The 22,670-nt window shown below is 39.9% G+C and overlaps 1 protein-coding gene across 3 annotated transcripts in view; it reads right to left on the bottom strand.

Moving 5' to 3' along the window:
- The window catches only part of NEBL (nebulette), a gene marked incomplete at its 3' end in the record, with an annotated part of 357,458 nt that overhangs the window by 51,758 nt on the left and 283,030 nt on the right, over positions 1 to 22,670 (bottom strand). Inside the window, exons 10-12 of one of the 3 annotated variants that reach the window (XM_080918598.1) lie at positions 20,144 to 20,248; positions 17,143 to 17,250; positions 5,462 to 5,572 (exon numbers count right to left, since the gene is read on the bottom strand). The exons of the other annotated variants lie outside the window; for them this stretch is intronic. Coding sequence (XP_080774724.1) covers positions 5,462 to 5,572; positions 17,143 to 17,250; positions 20,144 to 20,248 — 324 coding nt within the window. The remainder of the gene's footprint in view (positions 1 to 5,461; positions 5,573 to 17,142; positions 17,251 to 20,143; positions 20,249 to 22,670) is intronic. 3 annotated transcript variants of the gene reach the window in all.

Here is a 22,670-nt window from a genome sequence, read left to right as displayed (position 1 = left end):
AGCTCGAGATAAGAAGGGATCACCTCCACACTCTTAATGATTTTCAAAAATTACTGGGAGACATTAATTGGCTTAGACCTTTTCTTAAGATTCCTTCTGCTGAACTTAAACCCTTGTTCGATGTTTTAGAAGGGGATCCGCATGTTTCCTCACCTAGAAGTTTGACCCCGCAAGCAGAAAGAGCGTTACAGTTGGTAGAAGAAGCTATACAGGATGCACAATTGGTTCGCATGGATTATGATAAACCTTTCTCATTATGTGTTTTTAAAACAAACCGGCTCCCTACTGCAGTGCTTTGGCAGCAAGGACCCTTATTATGGGTGCATCCTAATGCCTCGCCAGCTAAAATAATTGACTGGTATCCAGATGCTGTGGCGCAATTAGCGCTGAGGGGGCTAAAATCTGCCATCACGCATTTTGGCAGTGAGCCACACCTGTTAATTGTTCCCTATAATGCCATGCAGGTTTCCACTCTTGCTGCCACTTCAAATGATTGGGCTATCTTAGTCACTTCCTTTTCAGGAAAAATAGATAATCATTACCCAAAACATTCAATTTTACAGTTTGCTTTAACTCAACCTGTAGTTTTTCCCAAAGTAACGTCCTGTAGTCCCCTAAAAGAAGGGTTAGTTATTTATACTGACGGTTCCAAAACTGGGCTGGGGGCTTTTGTAGTTAACGGTCAGGTCTACTCGAGGCAATATGCAGAAACCTCCCCACAGGTGGTAGAATGTTTAGTGGTTCTTGAGGTTTTACAACGTTTTTCAGAGCCTATAAATATAGTGTCTGATTCATCTTATGTTGTTAATGCTGTCAATTTGCTTGAGGCGGCTGGCGTTATTAAACCGTCTAGCAGAGTTGCCTCAATTTTTGCGCAAATTCAAAATTGCCTTCTAGCCAGAAGATCGCCCTTTTATATTACTCACATTAGAGCTCATTCTGGATTGCCAGGACCTATGGCTAAAGGCAATGATTTGGCAGACAGGGCTACAAAAATAATTGCTATAGCCATGTCTTCGCCGCTAGAGGCTGCTAAAAGTTTTCACAAAAACTTTCATGTAACTTCCGAAACTCTGCGGCGCCGCTTTTCCATTTCCAGAAAACAGGCTCGCGATATTGTTGTCAATTGCCAAAATTGCAGTCAGTTTCTGCCTGCGCCCCACTCGGGGGTTAATCCTCGGGGCATCCAGCCTCTTCAAATATGGCAAATGGACGTTACCCATGTCCCCGCCTTTGGTAAGCTGCAATATGTACATGTATCCATTGATACCTGTTCAGGAATAATTGTAGCCACTCCCTTATCTGGAGAAAAGGCCTCACATGCCATCCAACATTGCTTGGAGGCTTGGAGTGCCTGGGGTAAGCCAAAGTTCTTAAAGACAGACAACGGACCGGCTTTTACCTCACAAAAATTTCAACAATTTTGTAGCCAGATGGCTGTGACTCATCTTACAGGTTTGCCGTATAATCCACAAGGACAAGGTATTGTGGAACGTGCTCACCGCACTCTTAAATCATATCTAATAAAACAGAAAGGTGGGATTATGCAGGCTTTGCCCCCTGTGCCTAGGACAGCAGTATCCATGGCACTGTTCACCTTAAACTTTTTAAATCTTGATGACCATGGCCATACGGCAGCTGAAAGGCATTGCCTACCCATGGATAAACCAAAAGAGATGGTAAAATGGAAAGATGTCATAACTAATGAATGGAAAGGACCGGATCTTGTGTTGATAAGATCCAGGGGAGCTGTTTGTGTTTTTCCTCAGGATGAAAATAATCCTTTCTGGGTTCCCGAGAGGCTCACGCGAAAAACGGCAGAGACTCCTGATGACAGCCCTGCTCCTGACGCGGTGGAACCAGAGAGCCAGAGAAGAGACGAGATGGGCGATTCTGTCGGCATTCCTGAAACCAATTCCAGTGGAACTTGATGCTACAGTCTCCCCTAACCTTTTCACCCCCAATACTAACTTGGGTGGGGGTGGGACTCTTGGGAGCAATCCTTTGCTGCGGACTTGCGTTGCTTCTCTGGCTGGTTTGTAAGCTCGAGGCCCAAACAAAAAAGAGACAAGGTGGTTACTGCCCAAGCGCCGGTCGCTCTAGAACATGCAGCATCAGCCGATATCTGTTTGTCTTTGCTTAAGCAGTAGGTCGCCGGCCAGACAGCTCTTGCACTCCTAGAACTTCGGTTCATTGCACAGGATTAGAGTGTCTGGCTTGAGCAGCCCATGAGGGATGCCGAGCTTAGCATCGCACTGAGAAACCCCTGGTCGCGGGGTATTCTCCGGGAGATAAGCCATTTGTATGAGGGTTTCCTGCCCCAGTGTCCCTCCCTCAGAAAAACGGCAGAGGACAGGTCAGGTGTACTGCGGGCTACAAAAGGCCTAGCGGTTACTCCTGTACATGGTCTTTATACACCTTAATGAGGATTTGACCTCTATCTCCGCCCTCCTAATATGGGTGTCCTACTTTGCTTAAAGTATAAAAGATAGGGGGAGATGTGGGGCGCCGCCCACACATTCCCACGCTTCCGTCATTACAAGGTGGCGCGGATATCCGGCTGTGGGGCGCCGCCCACACATTCCCACGCATTCGCCATTACAAGATGGCGCTGATATCTGGCTGGAGTTAGCAGTAAACAAGCCATGTGCGCACAGGCTGGGTAACTTCCGCTTCATGAGTTCCGCCTCTTCCCGTGGCGTCATAGGGCCTGGTGAGTTTCAACCAATCAGGGGGCTCTGCGTCCAAGGCAAGGACTGATCCCTTTATAGGGGACGGGCTGGATAGCTCCTCTCTCTCTCTTCTGCCTCTCTTCCTCTCTCTTCCTTTCTCTTCTGCCTCTCTCTCCCTCTCTCTTCCCCTCTTCTTCCTCTCTTCCCCATGTTGGTTTTCGGCCGTCTCGTGGAGCTTGTTCGTCCTGTTCGTCTCCTTGGATCTCTTGGTTTTCCCCGTCCTTTTCGTTACGTGAAGCAAGTACCGGTTTTTCCAGATTAATAAAGTTTACCGCAGAAGGATTCTATTTTGTGTGCCGCGTCGTTCTTGCAGGCGAGACGGTTGTGCGGGACATTTAATATTCAACAAATTTAATATATTACCCAAATGCCCTTCAGTAGATGAATGGATACAAAAATTGTGGTATATTTACACAATTTACACTACTCAGCTATTAGAAACAATGACTTTATGAAATTCCTAGGAAAATGGATGCATCTAGAGAATATCATTCTGAGTGAGGTAACCCAGTCACAAAAGAACAGACATAATATGCAGTCACTAATAATTGAATACTAGCCCCAGAAAGCTCTGAATACCCAAGAAACAAGTCACAGATCATATGAAGCTCAAAAAAAAGAAAGGCCAAAAAGTGGAAGCCTTGGTCCGTAGAAAATAACAAACAAAAAACCAAAACAACAACAACAACAAAAAGTGTATAGCACCCTCTCTCAGAGTGGGGTACACCTAGACCTTAACTCAAGAGCTAAGAAGATAGCCTTGTGGCAATTATTGGTATTTAAAAATCATTGTGTCTAATCTATACACACCAAGAAAACTTTGACTATTTCCATGTTATGTTTTGTTTTACATGTACTTTATGCTATTGTAACTAGTAAGATTTCAATGCATACTATCAAACCTTTAAAAAATATCAAGTACTGACAAAAATGTTTATATAGTTTTATGCCAAAATGCTTTTTAAAAATCTGTACATCTCTCTCTCTTTTTTTAATAAAGTTGTAAGAAAAAGACAAATTTAATGTATTAATTGTGAACCAAATTTTAATTCAATTACTAAGAAAATTTCTCTGGAGATCAAAGAAAATAACAGTAATGAGTTTTTCTGCTCCATATGCTAACTATAACTTCTCTCTAGATATAAAAGAGAGAACTTTTGAATAAATCATATATTCAGACTTTCCCATTTGAGCAGCTCATTTCTGATATCGTGATGCTACAGGGAAACTGCCCAAAAAGCTGGAGAGATGACACAGCAGTTAAGAATAGGTGCTGCTCATTCAGAGGACTTGAGCCAGGTTTCCAGTTTGGCTGGTTCAACACTTCAGGTCTATTACTTTCTTCTTGACTCTGTAGACACTGCACACACATGCACAAATCATGTACATATAATTAAAAATTAAGACTAAAATTGAAAAAGTAAAGTTGGTTATGGAATATGTTTTATGATAACTAAGAAAATCAAGTTTTCGAAAAAGTGGTTTTCTCAACCAGGATATGGTGGTATACACCTGCTAATCTTCGCACTGGCACATGCCTGTAATCCTAGCACTCCAGAGGCACAGACAGACAGCTCTGTGAGTTCACCGCCAACCTGGTCTAAACAGTGAGTTCTATGACATACAGAGCTACAGTTTCATAGAGAAATGTACAGAGAAATGTCACCTTGGAAAATAAGCAAAAAATAAGGAGAAAAGGAAAATTAAGTGATTTTCTCAGGACAAAGCATATCCATTGTTCTCCCCAAGGGTCGATCCCTGAGACTGCTGAGGATGTGGAAAACTCATCTGTATAGTTCATGATAGTGGGGTATTGCATGCATTTACCTCTCCCTAAATTATAGATAGATAGATAGATGATAGATAGATAGATAGATAGATAGATAGATAGATAGATGATAGATAGATAGATAGATAGATGATAGATAGATGATAGATAGATAGATAGATAGATAGATGATAGATAGATAGATAGATAGATGATAGATAGATAGATAGATAGATAGATGATAGATAGATAGATAGATAGATGATAGATAGATAGATAGATAGATAGATGATAGATAGATAGATAGATAGATGATAGATAGATGATAGATAGATAGATAGATAGATAGATAGATGATAGATAGATAGATAGATAGATAGATAGATGATAGATAGGTAGATAGATGATAGATAGATGATAGATAGATAGATAGATAGATGATAGATAGATAGATAGATAGATGATAGATAGATAGATAGATAGATGATAGATAGATAGATAGATAGATAGATAGATAGATAGATAGATAAAAAGGTAGATATAAAGGTAGATAGGTAGGTAGAGATAAAGATATATGAGAATCAATCTTCTGTTTAATATTTTTATATAAAAAAAACAGCTGCCATAAAGCTACAAAGCTCACTACTTATAAACCTTCTGAGCTACAATCATAATGAAAAGCAGAATATTTTCTAAGTTCTTCCAGAAAAATCTAGATAATTCCTTCATTCACCAGTAAATAGTCCTCTTAACATATTCTTTCCTATGTTAAGAAAATGCAAGGCTCTATCAGTGAGGGCCAGAATAAAGAAAGTGTCCACAGCTCAGATAAATGCGATTAGCAGAGAACTGCTAAGTAGGTCTTTCTGGAGTGACATCTTCTGCTTCCCTCTTTGTTGACATCTAATATAAACCCACAAGGTCAAACCATAACAGCGAATATAAACTCTGAAGGCCGTACCTCCCTCATCAGGTTGGTGATATGCTTCACATGTAGAAATGCAGGGGTCTTGTCTAAATCCAGTGAGGACCTCCCTTTAATCTCCTTCTCAAAATCTTCTTTGTAAACTTTCTGTTCAATAAAGACATCATATTCAAAATAAGGAACTCTAGTGAGTATTAGAAAGCTATGAAAACAGACACTCATCCTCAGAACAAAACTGGTGTCTTTCATGTAAATCTACCATCTCTGTTTTCTTTATTATCTTAGTAATTTATCATTAAAAGTTTGCAAGCAACAGCAGCAACAACCAAGAACCTCACACAACAAAAATCACTAGTCTTCTTAACAGCAGAGAAATAATCCCAACTTTGTCAATTACAGGCTTCTACCAAAGAAGAAAAGAGTCACCAAACGGCGCCCCTATTCTGAATGAAAGCATGGAACATTTTATGTGACTAACATTTCTCCACTTTGCAGGAAGAATATGACAGGCTTTCTGATGGAGCATCAGATGACATCACTCAAAATGGAGTATGGCTCATCCACTGGAAGAAAGTCTGGTGGTGTAAAAAGCAATTCAAATTCTACAGTATAAATGCTCAGGGCTCTTTTATCCTTCTCAAAGTGGGTCTTTTGTGAGTATATGAGAAGCAATTTTAAAATAGAAAAATGGGTGTTCTCTTGCTTCATGTCTTGAGCACTAAAAATATATCTTTACTGCTCTTAGATGTTCATGTGGATGAGGCTACACTGTAGTGTAACCTTGTCATAATGTAATGGGTCCTTCTTTAATTAGAGTTCACAGCAACAGCTGAGGGTTAGTCCGTGATTAAGAATTTACACATCATGTCTGAGGCCTACAGTTCACATGAGAAATGAATGGGAGATGCCTATGGTGATCCTATTAAGGAGAAACTAAATCTATAACAAACCTTGCCTTTCAGACCTGCTTTGACATCTTTGAGTACAGCTATAAATTCTAGCATTTGAGTTATTCACTTGAAAATCAATGATAGGAGGCTGAGCAACTGGTGAGTGGGAGACCTAGGCTGCAGGGGAGCAGAGAGATATCTGCAGAGTGCACACGGAAAGTGCACACCCTAACTTGCCCAGCCCTGCTTTGCCCGATCCAGCGATTGGGAACAGAAAATTAGAACTTCTGTTTCCATCCGGAGGCGACTTCAGGACTCAGAGCGGAGCCTGGCACATCTGCCACCCGGAAAGGCGGCGCATAGAGGCTGAGCAACTGGTGGGTGGGAGACCGGGGCTGCAGGGGAGCAGAGAGATCTCTGCAGAGTGCACACGGAAAGTGCACACCCTAACTTGCCCAGCCCTGCCTTGAATGATCCAGCAACCAGAAACAGAACGTTGGAACTTCTGCTCACACCCGAGGACTCTGAGGCATAAAACAGGGCTTGGCCCATCTGACACCTGGACCAGTGGAGAACCAGGGTCATAGACCAGAGACAAGGGAAAGGCAAGAACATATCACTGACAACAAAATGGCAAGAGGAAAGAGAAAGAGTATATCCCAAGGAAACCAAGACAATCTAGCAACACCAGAACCCAACTCTCCCAAAACAGCAAACATCGGAATTCCAAACACTCCAGAAAAAGAAGACGCAGACCTGAAGTCATACCTCAAGACGCTGATAGAGATACTTAAACAAGAAAGGGAGGAAAAACAAAAAGATTCAGAAGCTTTTAAAGAAGAAACAAGAAAAACACTCAAAGAACTCAAAGAACTAGAGGAAAACAGAACCAAAGAAATAAAGGAATGGAAGAGGGAAATTAAAACAGAAATTGACACAATAAAAAAAAAAAACGCTAAAAGAGATAACCCTAGAGTCAGAACACCAAAAAAAGAAATCAGGAGTCACAGAAGCAAGCATTTCCAATAGATTAAGAGATCGAAGAGAGAATCTCGGGGGCAGAAGACAACATTGCAAACATACACAAATCAGCCAGAGAAGATGCAGAAAACAAAAAGCTCCTAACCCAAAATGTCCAGGAAATCCAAGAAACAATGAGAAGACCGAACCTAAGGATAATAGGAATAGAAGAGGGAGAAGAGTATCAACTAAGAGGCACAGTAAATATCTTCAAAAAAATCATAGAAGAAAACTTCCCTACCCTCACGAATGAGATAACTACGAGCATAAAAGAAGCCTTCAGAACTCCAAAAAGGTTGGACCAGAAAAGAAGTACCTCCCGACACATAATAGTAAAAACATCAAGTGCCCAAAGTAAAGCAAGAATACTAAAAGCAGTAAGGGAAAAAGGTCAGGTAACATATAAAGGCAGACCAATCAGACTCACACCCGATTTCTCAACAGAGACTATGAAAGCTAGAAGAGCCTGGACACACATCATGCACTCCTTAAGAGAGCAAAAGTGCCAGCCCAAGCTGCTATACCCAGCAAAACTATCAATCACCATTGATGGAGAGACGAAGATATTTCAAGACAAATCAAAATTCACACAATATCTGACCACAAACCCAGCACTACAACGAATTATAGGTAGAAAACCCAATACAATGAGGGAAAATACAGCCTAGTAAAAACAAGAAAACCCCTAAACAAGAAAACTATAAGAAGAAAAAGACACAGACACAACTCAACCCAAAAAAGCAAGAATGGCAGGAAACAGAAACAACTATTCCTTGATATCTATTTACATAGATGGTTTCAACTCCCCAATAAAGAGACATAGACTATCAGACTGGATACATAAACAAAATCCAGCCTTTTGCTGCATACAGGAAACTCATCTCAGAGACAGAGACAGACACTATCTCAGAGTAAAAGGGTGGAAAAAAAAACTTCCAAGCAAACAGCTTTAAGAAGCAAGCTGGAGTGGCTATTCTAATATCGAATAAAGTAAATTTCCAACCAAAAGTTATCAAAAAAGATAAGGAAGGACACTTTTTACTCATTACCGGGGAAATCTGTCAGGAGGAACTCTCAATCCTTAACATATATGTTCCAAAAAAAAAATTACGCACATTCATAAAAGAAACCCTACTAAAGCTCAAAAAATACATTTCATCCCACACAATAATAGTGGGAGACTTTAATACCCCACTCTCACCAATGGACAGATCAGGGAAACAGAAACTGAACAAGGACACTGCAAAACTAGCAGAGACTTTGAACCAACTAGAATTAATAGATATATACAGAACATACTATCCTAAAGTAAAAGAATACACCTTCTTCCCACCACCCCATGGCAACTTCTCGAAAATTGACCACATAATTGGACACAGAACGAGCATCCATCGATATAAGAAAATTGAAATACTCCCATGCATCCTCTCAGATCACCATGGTCTACGGCTGGTCTTTAACAACAACAAAGACAACAAAAAGCCCACATACACATGGAAACTGAACAACGCTCTGTTAAAGGATAGCAGGGTCAAAGAAGAAATAAAGAAAGAAATTAAGGATTTTCTAGAATTCAATGAAAACGAAAACACAACATACCCAAACCTATGGGATGCAATGAAAGCAGTATTGAGAGGAAAACTCATAGCCCTAAGTGCTTCCAAAAGAAACTGGAGAGAGCTCACATCAGCAACCTGACAGTAAAGCTAAAAGCCCTAGAACAAAAGGAAGCAGATATACCCAAAAAGAGTAGACGGCAAAAAATAATCAAAATTAGGGCAGAAATAGAACAAATAGAAACAAAAAGAACCATTGAAAAAAATCAACAAAACAAAGAGTTGGTTCTTTGAGAAAATCAACAAGATTAATAAACACCTAGCCAGACTAACTAGAGGGCAAAGAGAGAGTATCCAAATTAACAAAATCAGAAAGGATAGTGGTGACATAACAACTGAAACTGAGGAAATTCAAGAAATCATCAGATCCTACTACAAAAACTTATACTCCACAAAATTGGAAAATCTGGAGGAAATGGACTAATTCCTAGACAGATACAAGGTCCCAAAGTTAAACCAGGACCAAGTAAACCATCTAAATAACCCTATAACACCTAAAGAAATAGAAGAAGTCATCAAAAGCCTCCCAACCAAAAATAGCCCAGGTCCAGACAGGTTCAGTGCAGAATTTTATCAGACATTTATTGGGGATATAACACCAATACTCGCCAAACTATTCCAAAAGATAGAATCAGATGGAATATTACCCACCTCATTTTTTGAGGCTACAATAACCCTCGTACCTAAACCACACAAAGACCCTACAAGGAAAGAGAAATTCAGACCAATCTCACTTATGAACATTGATGCAAAAATACTCAACAAAATCCTTGCAAGCCGAATCCAAGAACACATCAAAACGATCCTTCATCATGACCAAGTAGGCTTCATCCCTGGGATGCAGGGATGGTTTAACATAAGGAAATCCATCAATGTAATCCACCATATAAACAAACTCAAAGACCAAAATCACATGGTCATCTCACTAGACGCTGAGAAAGCATTTGACAAAATCCAACACCCCTTCATGTTAAAAGTCCTGGAAAGAACAGGAATCCAAGGCCCATACCTAAACATAATAAAAGCAATATACAGCAAACCAACAGCCAACATCAAACTTAATGGCGAGAAACTTGAAGCAATCCCACTAAAATCAGGGACTCAACAAGGCTGCCCACTCTCCCCCTACCTATTCAACATAGTACTGGAAGTCCTGGCTGGAGACATTAGACAGCAAAAGGAGATCAAGGGGATACAAATGGGAAAGGAAGAGATAAAAACATCACTCTTTGCCGATGACATGATAGTGTACTTGAGTGACCCCAAAAACTCCACCAGAGAACTCCTACAGCTGATAAACAAGTTCAGCAAAGTGGCTGGATACAAAATTAACTCAAACAAATCAGTATCCTTCCTATACTCAAAGGAAAAACATGTGGAGAAAGAAATTAGGGAAAAGGTACCCTTCACAATTGTCCCAAAAACTATGAAATACCTTGGTGTGACTCTAACTAAGCAAGTGAAGGACCTGTACGACAAGAACTTCAAACCTCTAAAGAAAGAAATTGAGGAGGATCTCAATAAATGGAAAGATCTCCCATGCTCATGGATTGGAAAGATCAACATCTTAAAAATGGCCATCTTACCAAAAGCAATCTACAGATTCAATGCAATCCCTATCAAAATTCCATCACAGTTGTTCATGGAATTGGAAAGATCAATGTGCAATTTCATATGGAATAACAAAAGACCTAGAATAGCGAAATCCATCCTCAACAACAAAAAAACATCTGCGGGAATCACTATCCCTGACCTCAAGCTATATTACAAGGCAATTGTGCTGAAAACTGCATGGTACTGGTACAGAAATAGGCATGTGGATCAATGGAATAGAATAGAAGATCCAGAAATGAGCCCTCACATATATGGTCACCTGATTTTTGACAAAGGAGCAGTAAACATTCAATGGAAAAAGGACAGCCTATTCAACAAATGGTGCTGGTCCAACTGGCACTCAGCATGCAAAAGAATGAAAATAGACCCTTTCTTATCTCCTTGTACAAAGCTCAAGTGTAAGTGGATCAAAGATCTCCACATTAAACCAGATACACTGAAACTATTAGATGAGAAAGTAGGGAAAACCATAGAACACATAGGCACAGGAGAAAATTTCCTGAACAAAACACCAATGGCTCAAGCTCTAAGGTCAAAGATTAACAAATGGGACGTAATGAGATTGCAAAGTTTCTGTAAGGCTAAGGACATCGTCAAGAAAACAAAATGGCAACCAACAGAATGGGAAAAGATCTTTACCAACACCACATCAGATAGAGGCCTAATATCCAAGGTGTACAAGGAACTCAAAAAGCTAGACACCAGAGAATCAAATAACCCTATTAAAAAATGGGGTACAGAGCTAAACAAAACGTTTTCAGTTGAGGAACACCGAATGGCCGAGAAACATCTGAGGAAGTGCTCGACATCCTTAGCCATCAGGGAAAGGCAAATCAAAACAACCCTGAGATACCACCTCACACCAGTCAGATTGGCCAAGATCCAAAACTCAGATGACAGCAGATGCTGGTGAGGCTGCGGAGAAAGAGGAACACTTCTCCACTGTTGGTGGGGTTGCAAGCTAATACAACCACTCTGGAAATCTGTCTGGCGATACCTCAGAAAATTGGATATAGTACTACCTGAAGATCCAGCTATTCCACTTCTGGGAATTTACCCCAGAGACACTTTAATACACAACAAAGATATATGCACCACAATGTTCATAGCAGCTCTATTTATAATAGCCAGAAGCTGGAAGGAACCCAGATGTCCTTCAGAAGATGAATGGATACAGAAATTGTGGTACATATACACAATGGAATACTACCCAGCCACCAGAAACAATGACTTAACCAAATTCTTAAGAAAATGGCTGCATCTAGAGAATATCATCCTGAGTGAGATAACCCAGTCACAAAGAACAGACATAATATGCAGTCACTGATAGTGGGATGCTAACCCCAGAGGCTTGCACTTCCCCAGAAACAACTCACAGACTGTATGAAGTCCAAGAAATAAAGAAAACAAAACAAAACAAAAAAAAATTTACAAAACAAGAAAACTTTAACTATTTCCATGTTACATTTTGTTTTACATGTACTTTAGCTCATTGTAACTATTAAGTTTTCAAGGCATACAATCAAACCTTGAAAAAAATCAAGTACTGACTAAAAAAATATATTCATATAGTTTTATGTAAAAATTATGTTAAAATCTGAATAAAAGTACTGACAAAAAATGTATAATTTTAAGCAAAGAATGTTTAAAATCTGTACATTTATCTTTCTTTTGTAAAATAAAGTTGTTTTATAAAAAAGAAAAAAAAAATTTACTACCCTATAAGTAATAAAGATGAATAAACCTTCAAAAAAAAAAAAAGAAAATCAATGATAACCCTATTTTATTTCTAAAGATTTATATATTTTTGTTTTATGTGTATGAGTGTTTTGTCTGTGTGTATACCATGTGTACTGGCTGGTTTTGTATCAACTTAACACAAGCTGGAGTTATCACAGAGAAAGGAGACTCAGTTTAGAAAATGTCTCCATGAGATCCAGCTGTAATTCATTTTCTCAACTAGTGACCAAGTGGGGAGGGCCCAGCCCATTGTGGGTGGTGCCATCCCTGGGCTGGTAGACCTGGGTTCTATAAGAAAGCAGGCTGAGCAAGCCAGGGGAAGCAAGCCAGTAAGTAGCATCCCTCCATGGCCTCTGCATCAGCTTCTGCTTCCTGATCTGCTTGAGTTCCAGTCCTGACTTCCTTTGGTGATGAACAGTGTAAGCTGAATAAACCCTTTCCTCCCCAACTTGCTTCTTGGTCATGATGTTTGTGCAGGAGTAGAAACCCTGACTAAGACACCATGTATGATGCCCATGGAGGCCAGAAGAGAGCACTGAATGCACTGAACCTAGGGTTAGATAGGAGGTATGATGCCACATGGGTATTGAATATCGAACCTAAGTTTTCTGCAGTGGCAGAAAGTTCTTTTTTAACCACCGAGCCATCTCTCCAACCCTAATAACCCTTGTTATATGATTACAAAGATGATCTCTTCAGATAGCAAAGCATCTATTTCCCACGAAATGTTTACTAAACAGGAGCCAGATTCTACCAAATATTTTTTTCCAAAATATCATAAAGATGATAAGATAAACAATTTATGCCTAAAATTGTTTTTCATGCAAAATGAGAAGCTATTTCTAGGTTCATTATGCATTTATTACAAAAAAAAGGTAATTGTGAAATTAAACATTTTCTCCAAACCTGGAGAGATGAAGAGAAACACACTGCCTTCTCACAAAGCATTGTAGTACATGTACCCATTCAGCCAATTGTGAGCTATGAGAGAAGACTGGGGCGGACAAATGCTCTGCAAATCAATCAAGAAGCTTCACCAAAAGCACTTGTGAGTTAAAGAGCCATAAAGACATCAGGGGAAAAAAAGCAATTCTTTTTTCATCTAAAACTAATTGGGACAACATGGCTACACACCCCAACCCTATGACATTTCTAGGCCAAACAGATACTTTATAAAATGAAACAAACTGTGCATGTGCATTTACTTATATTAGGTATATCAAAGAGCACTTCTCTGAAGGAAAATCATGGCAGTAAGTCGTTAAAAAATAATGGTTCTCCCCTGCCTTGTCTGGCCTCAGTGAAAGAGGATGTAGATAGCTTGATGTGCCAGGGTGGGGAGATTCCCAGGAAAGGCCTCGACCTTCTCAGAGGAGAAAGGGAGGGGGTGGGACTCTGTGAGGGGGAATCTGAAGGGGGCAGCTATCAGGATGTAAAGTGAATTTTAAAAAATGTACCGTCATATAGCCTTAAAGTGTTTGTAAACTTTTGAAATTCCCTCTTTGAGGCAAATTAAAGTAAAAAAAAAAAAAAAAAAAAAAAATGACTGAAACTCTGTCAGCTTTAAAATTCCTGATTTCCTAAGAGGCACAAAGTAAATAACTTTTTTCCTCACCTTGAGAGAGAGAGAGAGAGAGAGAGAGAGAGAGAGAGAGAGAGAGAGAGAGAGAGAGAGAGAGAATGGGAGAAGAAAGGAAAGGAGGGGAGGGGAGGGGAGGGGAAGGGAGGGGAGGGGAGGGGAGGGGAGAGGAAAGGAAAGCCCCATGGTAGGCTCTATGCTGAGTGACTTTTGTGCAAGCAAAAACAAAGAACTTCCTAGGGTCAGATTTAAAGATTTCTTCTAGAAAATGCAGATTAAACCTATACCTGGCACTGGACAGAAATGAGATAAATATGATTAAAGGGTACAGAGAGACAGGAGTGGCTTTTTTTGAAATCAGGCTATCTTTATCCTTGAAAGCAGGTATCTCAAGGAATATAGTCTAGGCTAGTTTTAAGGGCTCAAAGCCAACTCTAAGACAGGTAGCTCTCTCCCAGTCTGCTTTATTCTTTTTATACCCTCAGGTACTTTGTTTTACCTCATACTTTCTCTAAAATTTTTAGGTATTTATTTCTCTAGCTTTGAGAATATCAATCTGGCCCAATGAGATTCCCTAATGGAAGTCTTGACTCTCATCAAACCTTGCTGAGTACAGGGAAAACTGGAAAAAATCTGAAGGGAAATAAAAGAAGAAACTAATCATCAGAGGCTATAATTAAAGGGGAGCTTGTCTCACTGGTGGGAGGGAAAGGGCAAATAGGGTGAAGAAAATGAGAGAGACTATCATGAGAGATGAGGTACTAAAATCCCAACTTTCCAAATTACCACTATCTCTAATTCAGCAACAAGGCCCTGAAATATATTAACCATGAATGATGAGGTAGGTGCAGGTTTGTTGGTGAGAGGAATGTTAAACAGGTCATCTACAAAAGAATTAAGATAATCACAGAAACAGTTTGGTAAAGGTTTTTCAGTATGAGTCTCTAGTGAGAATTTTACTTTCTTTAAAAAACATAAAAGTGTTATAAAATGTGTTTTCATTTTTAATCCCAGGTGTGGAATAGAGGGCCGCTTCACATGGCTCACAGCAGCTGAATGGGATTTTTCTCATTCTCTGGCTGGAGTGTGGGTTTGCCAGCTGCAGATGAGTTTTGTGAGTATGTGACTTTGGGAATTCTAAGGACTTTTCTGAGGCTATGTAGATAGGAGAGCCCTGCTAGAAGGGGCTGTTTGGCTGCTGGTTGGATGCTGATGATTACAGTTTGTCAAGTAGTAGTGCACAAAAAGAGGAGGAGGAGGAAGAGGAAAGGGAAGAAGAAATTAGATATCCTGAAAGTGAATATCAAACTTGCTCCAAGGAACAAGGACACCCCTAATCAACAGGAATTAGTCTAAGGACACCCCTTGCCCCTTTATTTTCTCTTCTACTTAGTGTTAGGGGGTTGAAAGGGTGGAAGAAAAGAAAAATCCACACACAAAATAACCCTAAGTCCAGCTACATGTCTCTGACTCTTGCTGAAGATGTCAGGAGAGAGCAACAGGAAGCTGACCAGCTAAGGAGGCATGAGAATGCTGTCAGGGTGCTCTTGGGAGCCTTTGAGAGACCATGGGAGGTCAACAGGGGGTCATGGGGAGATCATGGGAAGGTGAAGGGGGCACAGTGGTGCGGCATGCTAACTAAAGAGAGGAAGTTATGGAGAGGCTGTGGTCAAGCTGTGAGATTATGGTGATGATAAGACTGAAGCCACCCTCCAGATGCTGGCTTCATTTAAAAAGGGCGAGGGGTCCTTTGTTTTCATTGTCTTTCAGTGAACATGGATTTAACAGTTGAACTTCCCAAGAACCGTGAAAGTCCAAATCTCTCCCTGGGCTGCAACAAAGGCCATCCATTTCCTGTAAAATGGGAGTGCCATTAAAAGCTCAGTGCAAGCCTACATAAAAGGCAGCACTGCCATGGAAAATAATGCTGCAATGGAAAGGAGATCTAGAAATGCCTTCTATGCTGTTGTCTAAATAGAGGAACGCAAATCCGGTGTCAATTGGCCCCTTTAAGGTGAGCTTTTGTGGGCTTCCAACCTTGAACCAAGTTTAGCAGCTCTGCCAACTCAGCTAAAAGAGACAACTCACTCAGTCACCACAGTGACTGACAGTTCTTTATCAAATTCAATAAACAGACTTAAGAAGATAAGACTGAAAAGGACAAATAATGCCTCCCTCCTCTTTGGCTTACAGATGAAATTAACCAAGTGTGTCCAGTCTCTGATTGTCTGAAGAACTCTCAACAAAGCAGATGACAAACAAAATCGTTAATACTAACTATCTGACAGGACCCGCCAATGCTTCCATCCCTGAACTGTAATAGCCCATTGGGAACAATAGATGTGGATGCTGACTGTAGACAAAACTGCGTGACTGATGCCCTAAAGGAAAGGAAATGAAGGAATCACCTGGTCTCAGAAAACATAGTCTAAGATAATCTTGCCTGTGCCAGGATTATCTTCTCTTAGAAGAAAAGTAAACAAACTTAACGCATTCAAGTATTTCCTGGAGACTGCAGGATCAGTTAAATAAACTTGCAGAAAATGAAGTATCATGACTGTGACCAGGTCCCAGAATCTTGCTGACATTTACCAGATACGTGATTTTACTTAAGATAAGTCTATTATTTCAGTGCATTATTATTGCATGAATCACATTTTCCTCTAGCCATTACCTTAAGGATCAAATGAGCTGATGTAGTCAAGGCTTTTAACAAGGTTTCAGACACAAAATAAGGATTTAAATTCTTTAAATGTCAGTTTTATTGTCAGTGTAGGGGAAGGAGAAGAAAAGCAACCTGATCTCCATTTTAAAATTAGTTTTAGATACAGTTTTACGTTGGTAGTTTGAAAGTGTTGGTTATAATTCTGGAGAGTCTGACACTGTCGGTGCTTTTCCATGGAATGAGAACAGTGAGGAGTGTACCTGCTTGATAGCCCTAGCTACTAATCAGCAAAACTGAGGAGCAGACAAGTTTGGTGACCTTTGACATTGAGGAGCTGGATCTAGAACACAGGTTCTGCCCTGAAGAGTTGTGCTGAGTCTAGAACAGGGTCCTTGAGCTTGTCCTACAGAGTCTAGTAGGGGGTCCTTGAATCTGTCCCCCAGACCAATGTTGGGTCTAGAACACAGGTTTCCAAACAAGCCCCACAGAGCAGCGCTCTTACCCCTAGACCACACTCATCACTGAGTGATTCTTTTCTAATTCGAAAGTGTCAAGCATCTACAGGACAGTTGGTGACAAGCCCAATGCCCTACCTCACTCTGCATCATTTGAGCCTCCTTTGATGACTGATATGATGGCGTGTCAACAAAGTCAAGCAAGGACCTCCCCTTGTTCTTCTCGTAGTCTTCTCTGTATTTTACCTGCATTGAAAAAAATGCCAAAATCATATAAAAACAAGGGCTGTGGATAGCACAGTGTCAGAGCAAGGTCTTAGCAAGGACAAGGTCTTGGGTTCAATTCCTAACAATAAAAACAACAAGCAAAAGCCCATGTAACTAGCAAAACACTATAAATGTACTCAAAAGTAATCACCCTGTTTTGTATTATCTAGTTATTCTGTTAGGTTAGGGCGATGAGTGTGTTAGTGGCATACAAGAAAAGTAAATGAGCCGGACATAAAACCTTTTAAGAATAAAAAATTATTTTAGCCCAACCAAAAGGTATTCAGTGTTGTGGGACATTAACTAATATATTCTATAGAGGACAAATAAAATGTTGTGCCAAATAGGTAGAATATGTAGATATTTGTTAAATACATGGATTATTCATATATGTACTCATACCATACATATATGGAGCAGGGAAGAATGAAGTTGGAAAAGGCGAAAAGAACTCAGTGATAGTTTCCATATCTATCAATCCATCATGAGTTTTAAAAATGGATATGTTATCTGTCTGTCAAAAGAAGGAAAAATGTTCCCTAGAACTCCCAAGTTTCTCCATAGCTAATAACTAAATCATATATGATCTCCTTCCATTTCATTATCCATTACTTAATAATATCATATTATGAATTATTTGTATTAGTTGAAATTAGTTTTATCTCCTTTCTGTTTATAGACAGGAGGATAGTTTCTGTTGCTTCGGGTTTTGATTTTCTAACTCTCTTTGTGTAGGTATACATAAGTATATGTGTCTGTGGTATATGTGTTTGATGTGTGATATAAGTGTGTATGCAGGTATGTGTGCCTGTGCCTGTAATGGAGAGGCCAGATGAGAATGCTGTTTTCTGTTCTGTTCTCTGTGACTTCCTTGAGACAGAGACATCTGGATATAGAGTTAGGCTTCAAGCCCGCAAACACCAGGAACTCTTCTGTGTCCATCACCCAACACACAGTATTACAGTTGCAGGTGCATACATTACAGTTTCAGTACAGTTATTGGTATATACAGCTACTACCAGGTCTTGGCCTGGTTCTGGAGATGAGCTTAAATCTTCAGTACTTGCAAAGCAAGCACTAGCTCAGCTCTACCCCCAACTTGGCATCCTCTATTACTTAAAAACAAAAGCTGAAACAGTATGTAAGCCATCAGACCGGTTACAGTGTAGCACTATTTTAACTGAATTCCTAGAAAAGTTTTGATCCTGACTCACTTCATTCAGAAACTCATTTTCATTCATTCTTGGCTTCATAATTGCTGGTGAAATTATTTAAGTTATATAATGGTAATGATTACTAGATCAGCCTAAAAAAAATGTCTTATACTTAGAACTTTGTGATGACTGAAAATAAATTTTGAAATACCCATTTGTGGCATAGTTTTATTATAGAAAATTATGCCGCATACATAGTATCATAGTATATTAAAATAAACTTTTGTGGGAAGAATTTAAGGCAGGCATAATAGTACATATGTGTATACCCAACACTGGGGAGGCAAAAGTAGGTAGTTGCAAGTCAAGTTACAGAGTAACTCTATCTTGAGAAAAAAGAAAGGGAGGGAGGGAGGGAGGGAGGGAGGGAGGGAGGGAGGGAGGGAGAGAGAGAGGAAAGGAAGGAGGGAGAGAGGGAGGGAGGGAAAAAGGGAAGGGGAGAGGAAGGGAGGAAAGAAAGGGAGAAGGAGGGAGGGAGAGAGGGAGGGAGAGAGGGAGGGAGGGAGGGAGGGAGAGAGAGAGAGAGAGAGAGAGAGAGAGAGAGAGAGAGAGAGAGAGAGAGAGAGAGGAGAGAAAGGGAGAAAATTTGAAGACAAAACTTGTGTTTCCACACATTGGGGAGGGGGTGTTGAAGTGTCAACTCACTACACTGTAGTCTCCCCTGGGAATGAACCTCAATGAGGTTCTAAATCCCAGATTGGGTTAGCCTGATGATGACATGCCTGTAGGGAATTGTCCATTTATGTTCATTGATATGGAAAAAGATGGCCTAAAAACAGGTACCATCATTCTTGAAATTTTTGTCCTAGACTGTGGGAAAAGGGAGAAAGTGCGCTGGGCAGAAGAATATGTACATTAATCCATTACTGTGTGTTTTTCACTATGAATGTATCTGTGTTCCCACTGTCTAGGCTTCCCTATAGGGTTAGACTACCACCTGGGAACCCAATAAATTCTTTGTCCCTTGAATTGCTTCTGTTGAAGTATGTTATCACAGCAACAGGAAAGAAACTGACACGGGGAGTAATTCATTTTCAAATCATTATGAAATTTATGTTCCACAGAATGCATTTAAAGAAGCCATGGAAATGTTTATCTCAATAGATGCTAGAAAATGGCATCTTTAGTACCAATGTAAACTTGAATTGACCATGTTAAAACAGATATTGACTTTACAATGTGCTAGGAAGAAAAAAAATAAGTTCTTTTACAAATTATATATGTTTCCATGGTTAGAAGAAACATTAATTTAAAGCGCATTAGTGAGGATGTTTTCCCTTTCCAATAACACTTATAATTAAATGGAGAAACTATAACAAACCTTACACCCAGAAAATTAATTTTGTAGCTCAAAAATGTCAAAAAAGCACACTGTAAAATTTTAAATCATCATGAGATTTGATCACCATTTAATTAGTTCCTAAATCTAAACTTTTTAATTATATGAAGAACTTATTTTTATGAAACTTTTATATGTCGAAACATGGTTCCAGCTGACCTAAAAGGAAAAAGAAATAGGATCCCGGATAACATTTTTTTTTCCCGAAACAATGTTAATAATGTTCTTGGGCTCCATCCTTCACAGAACATGGTACTGAGTAGTGGACAACCCCATGGTCCTGTGTGTTTAGGGATCGAGCAGAGCTCAAAGAGCGTACCTGACTCTGAAGGGTGGCATTTCCTTTATGGTGCAGGTGTTCAGGGGCCTCCGCATCAAAGTGGTATGATCCTTTGTTTTCTTCAAAATTCTTTTTATATTCCCACTTTAAAATAAAACATGAAAGTAAGTTAGGAATAAAAGAGACTGATAAGTAAAATCAAGACTTAGGAATGTAACTGGTGTGTGGTGGCTCTTATTCCAGCACCTGGAAGCCTAAGACAGGAGGATGACTGAGTTCCATGTAACCCAGGGCCACAGACTGAGCCAGTCGCCCAACAACTCTTAGTAAGGTGGACAGCATACAAGCCACTGGAAAGGAGCCACAGACTGCTATAGAGCCAGCCTGTGTTACAGCTGGTGCGGAGGAGGTCTGCAACTAAGGAAAATGGATGAAGCCAGACAGATCACTGTAGGTGGTCATGGGAGAAGCACAAGAAGCATCCAATGAATAGTTATAAATGTGACATGGGACACAGTCATAAATGAAAAAGCATAGATTGTGAGTGGGCAAGGTGTGGTGTGATGAGTAGACACTGCTTCTGATCAAGGGACAGAGCAGTGTTCAACCGTGCCCAGAAGAAGAGAGAGAGACACGGAAAGAAGAAAGCTAGGCAAGCTGACGCTAAGAAGGTGGCTGTAGACAGAAGCCCAGTCGGGAGCAAGAATGGAAATGAGGACAGAGAGAAGCTGAAAAATAACTGAGTTAGTTCCACAAATGCCAAGGAAGGGATGGGAGGCACTGAGAAAGGGACCTGAAGAAAATGGGCACAGTTGGATTTACTTTCTTACTGCACATTTTATGTATGAGTGTTCTATTCACATGCACACCTGCAGGCCAGAAGAGGACATCAGATCCCATTACAGATGGTTGTGAGCCACCATGTGGTGGCTGGGAATTGAACTCAGGACCTCTGGAAGAGCAGCCAGTGATCTTAGTCACTGAGCCATCTCTAGCCCCAATTTATTGGAATTTGAAGTTGAAGATGTTGGTGTAGGCCCTCTGCTGTTAGGACATGCATGAGGAGGTAAGTTTGGGAGAGACCAGAATGAGCACAAGTGGTGTTTGACTTTAGACCAGCAGCAGAACAAGCCTTCTAGCACCAGAGTCCAGACACTAAGGAATTAGTTCTACTTGGAAAAGACTTCTAGGAGCACATAGTAGCCCTCTGATATCCAAGGCTGCAGGGACCTACAAGGTAAAATCAATTGCCCATGGGTTCTGGGGAGAATGGTTTTGTGCAGAGTGAGGGGGATGCATGCAGCTTTTGAAGGACAACCTAAAAGTAGTGGCCAGAAAGACTTGGTGATCCTAGGTGATGGTCTGAGGACAAAAGCATGAGAGGGAGGAACACCAAGCATCAGGAACAGAAAGACAAAAGGTGTTGGTGACCGCCACAGAGCTGCGGCTCCCTTCCCGGGGACAAAGTTCCACAGGGAGTCTGACCTCAAGTGATCCCTTGGCACTTGGGGCGCAAGGATATATGTCACTCAATTCTAACCAGAATGAAATGAGTTTGGGAAGTACCACGGGAAAGTCGTAACAAAGTTCATACATTACATCTCAAGTTCCTCTATAAATTTTAATTTAAAACTAAATAAAATCTAATTCAAACAGAAGGCAAAGCTTAAACCTGAAATAAGGTATCAAAAATGTTTTGACTTTGGTTAGATTATTTTATAATATCTACTTATTAAACAACTATAATTAAACAAATATAATTCTGCATTAAGGCTCCTACTATGGAGTCAAAGTCCATAACTAATGAAGTCTAGAGAATTATGCTCAGAACAATGGGTATATACTAAAAACGGCCTAAAACCAAATCATTTCAATGCCAATCTGCAAATGAAATTTCTAATTCAGGGGCCTGTTTTCTATATTGAATAGTCTCTGTTGCCTCCTAGTGGAGATTATGCAGAATAACATAGTATAAATTGTTTAAATTTATATAAAGTTATAAGGAAATTGAAAGTTCCATTTTCACAGCAAAGTGTTTCTTCAAATACTCAATTCATTATTCTGGATAGGATTTTAAAATTCTCATCCTCCTCTACACGTGACACATTAAAATGCAAATATTTTGATATAGACCAATACACCTAGAGATGTTTAATAAGATAGCCACGTGTAGCAAACTAGCACTGAACTTTGACAAAATACCTAATAAGAAATCTCCTCTTCAGTGTTTTAATACAATCCAATCACCTGTATACATCAAGAAAATTTCTATTCATTTTGTACAAATGTTTAAAAGGCTATTCTAACATATAAAAAATTAAGACATATAATATTATACAATTTTTAATACATAGATGATTCAGAGAGAGTCAAACTCTCTGGTTCATTGAGTGATGTAATTGTTTCTGTGATACAGACTGAGGCAGACAGGAGATCAAAGCTTCGTGAATAATAAACAAAATGGGCAAAGGGACTTCATCAGGCTTTCTGTCGGAGAGAAGACAAAGAATGTGTACATTAAAATTTTATTCTTTTCTCTCCCACAAAATACATATCAACATTTTGA

This window comes from Micromys minutus, assembly GCF_963924665.1.
Source record: "Micromys minutus genome assembly, chromosome: 6".
In the NCBI taxonomy this organism is placed as follows: Eukaryota; Metazoa; Chordata; class Mammalia; order Rodentia; family Muridae; genus Micromys; species Micromys minutus.
Note: the sequence above shows the minus strand (reverse complement) of the source record. Positions and strands in the feature narration are given on the sequence as shown.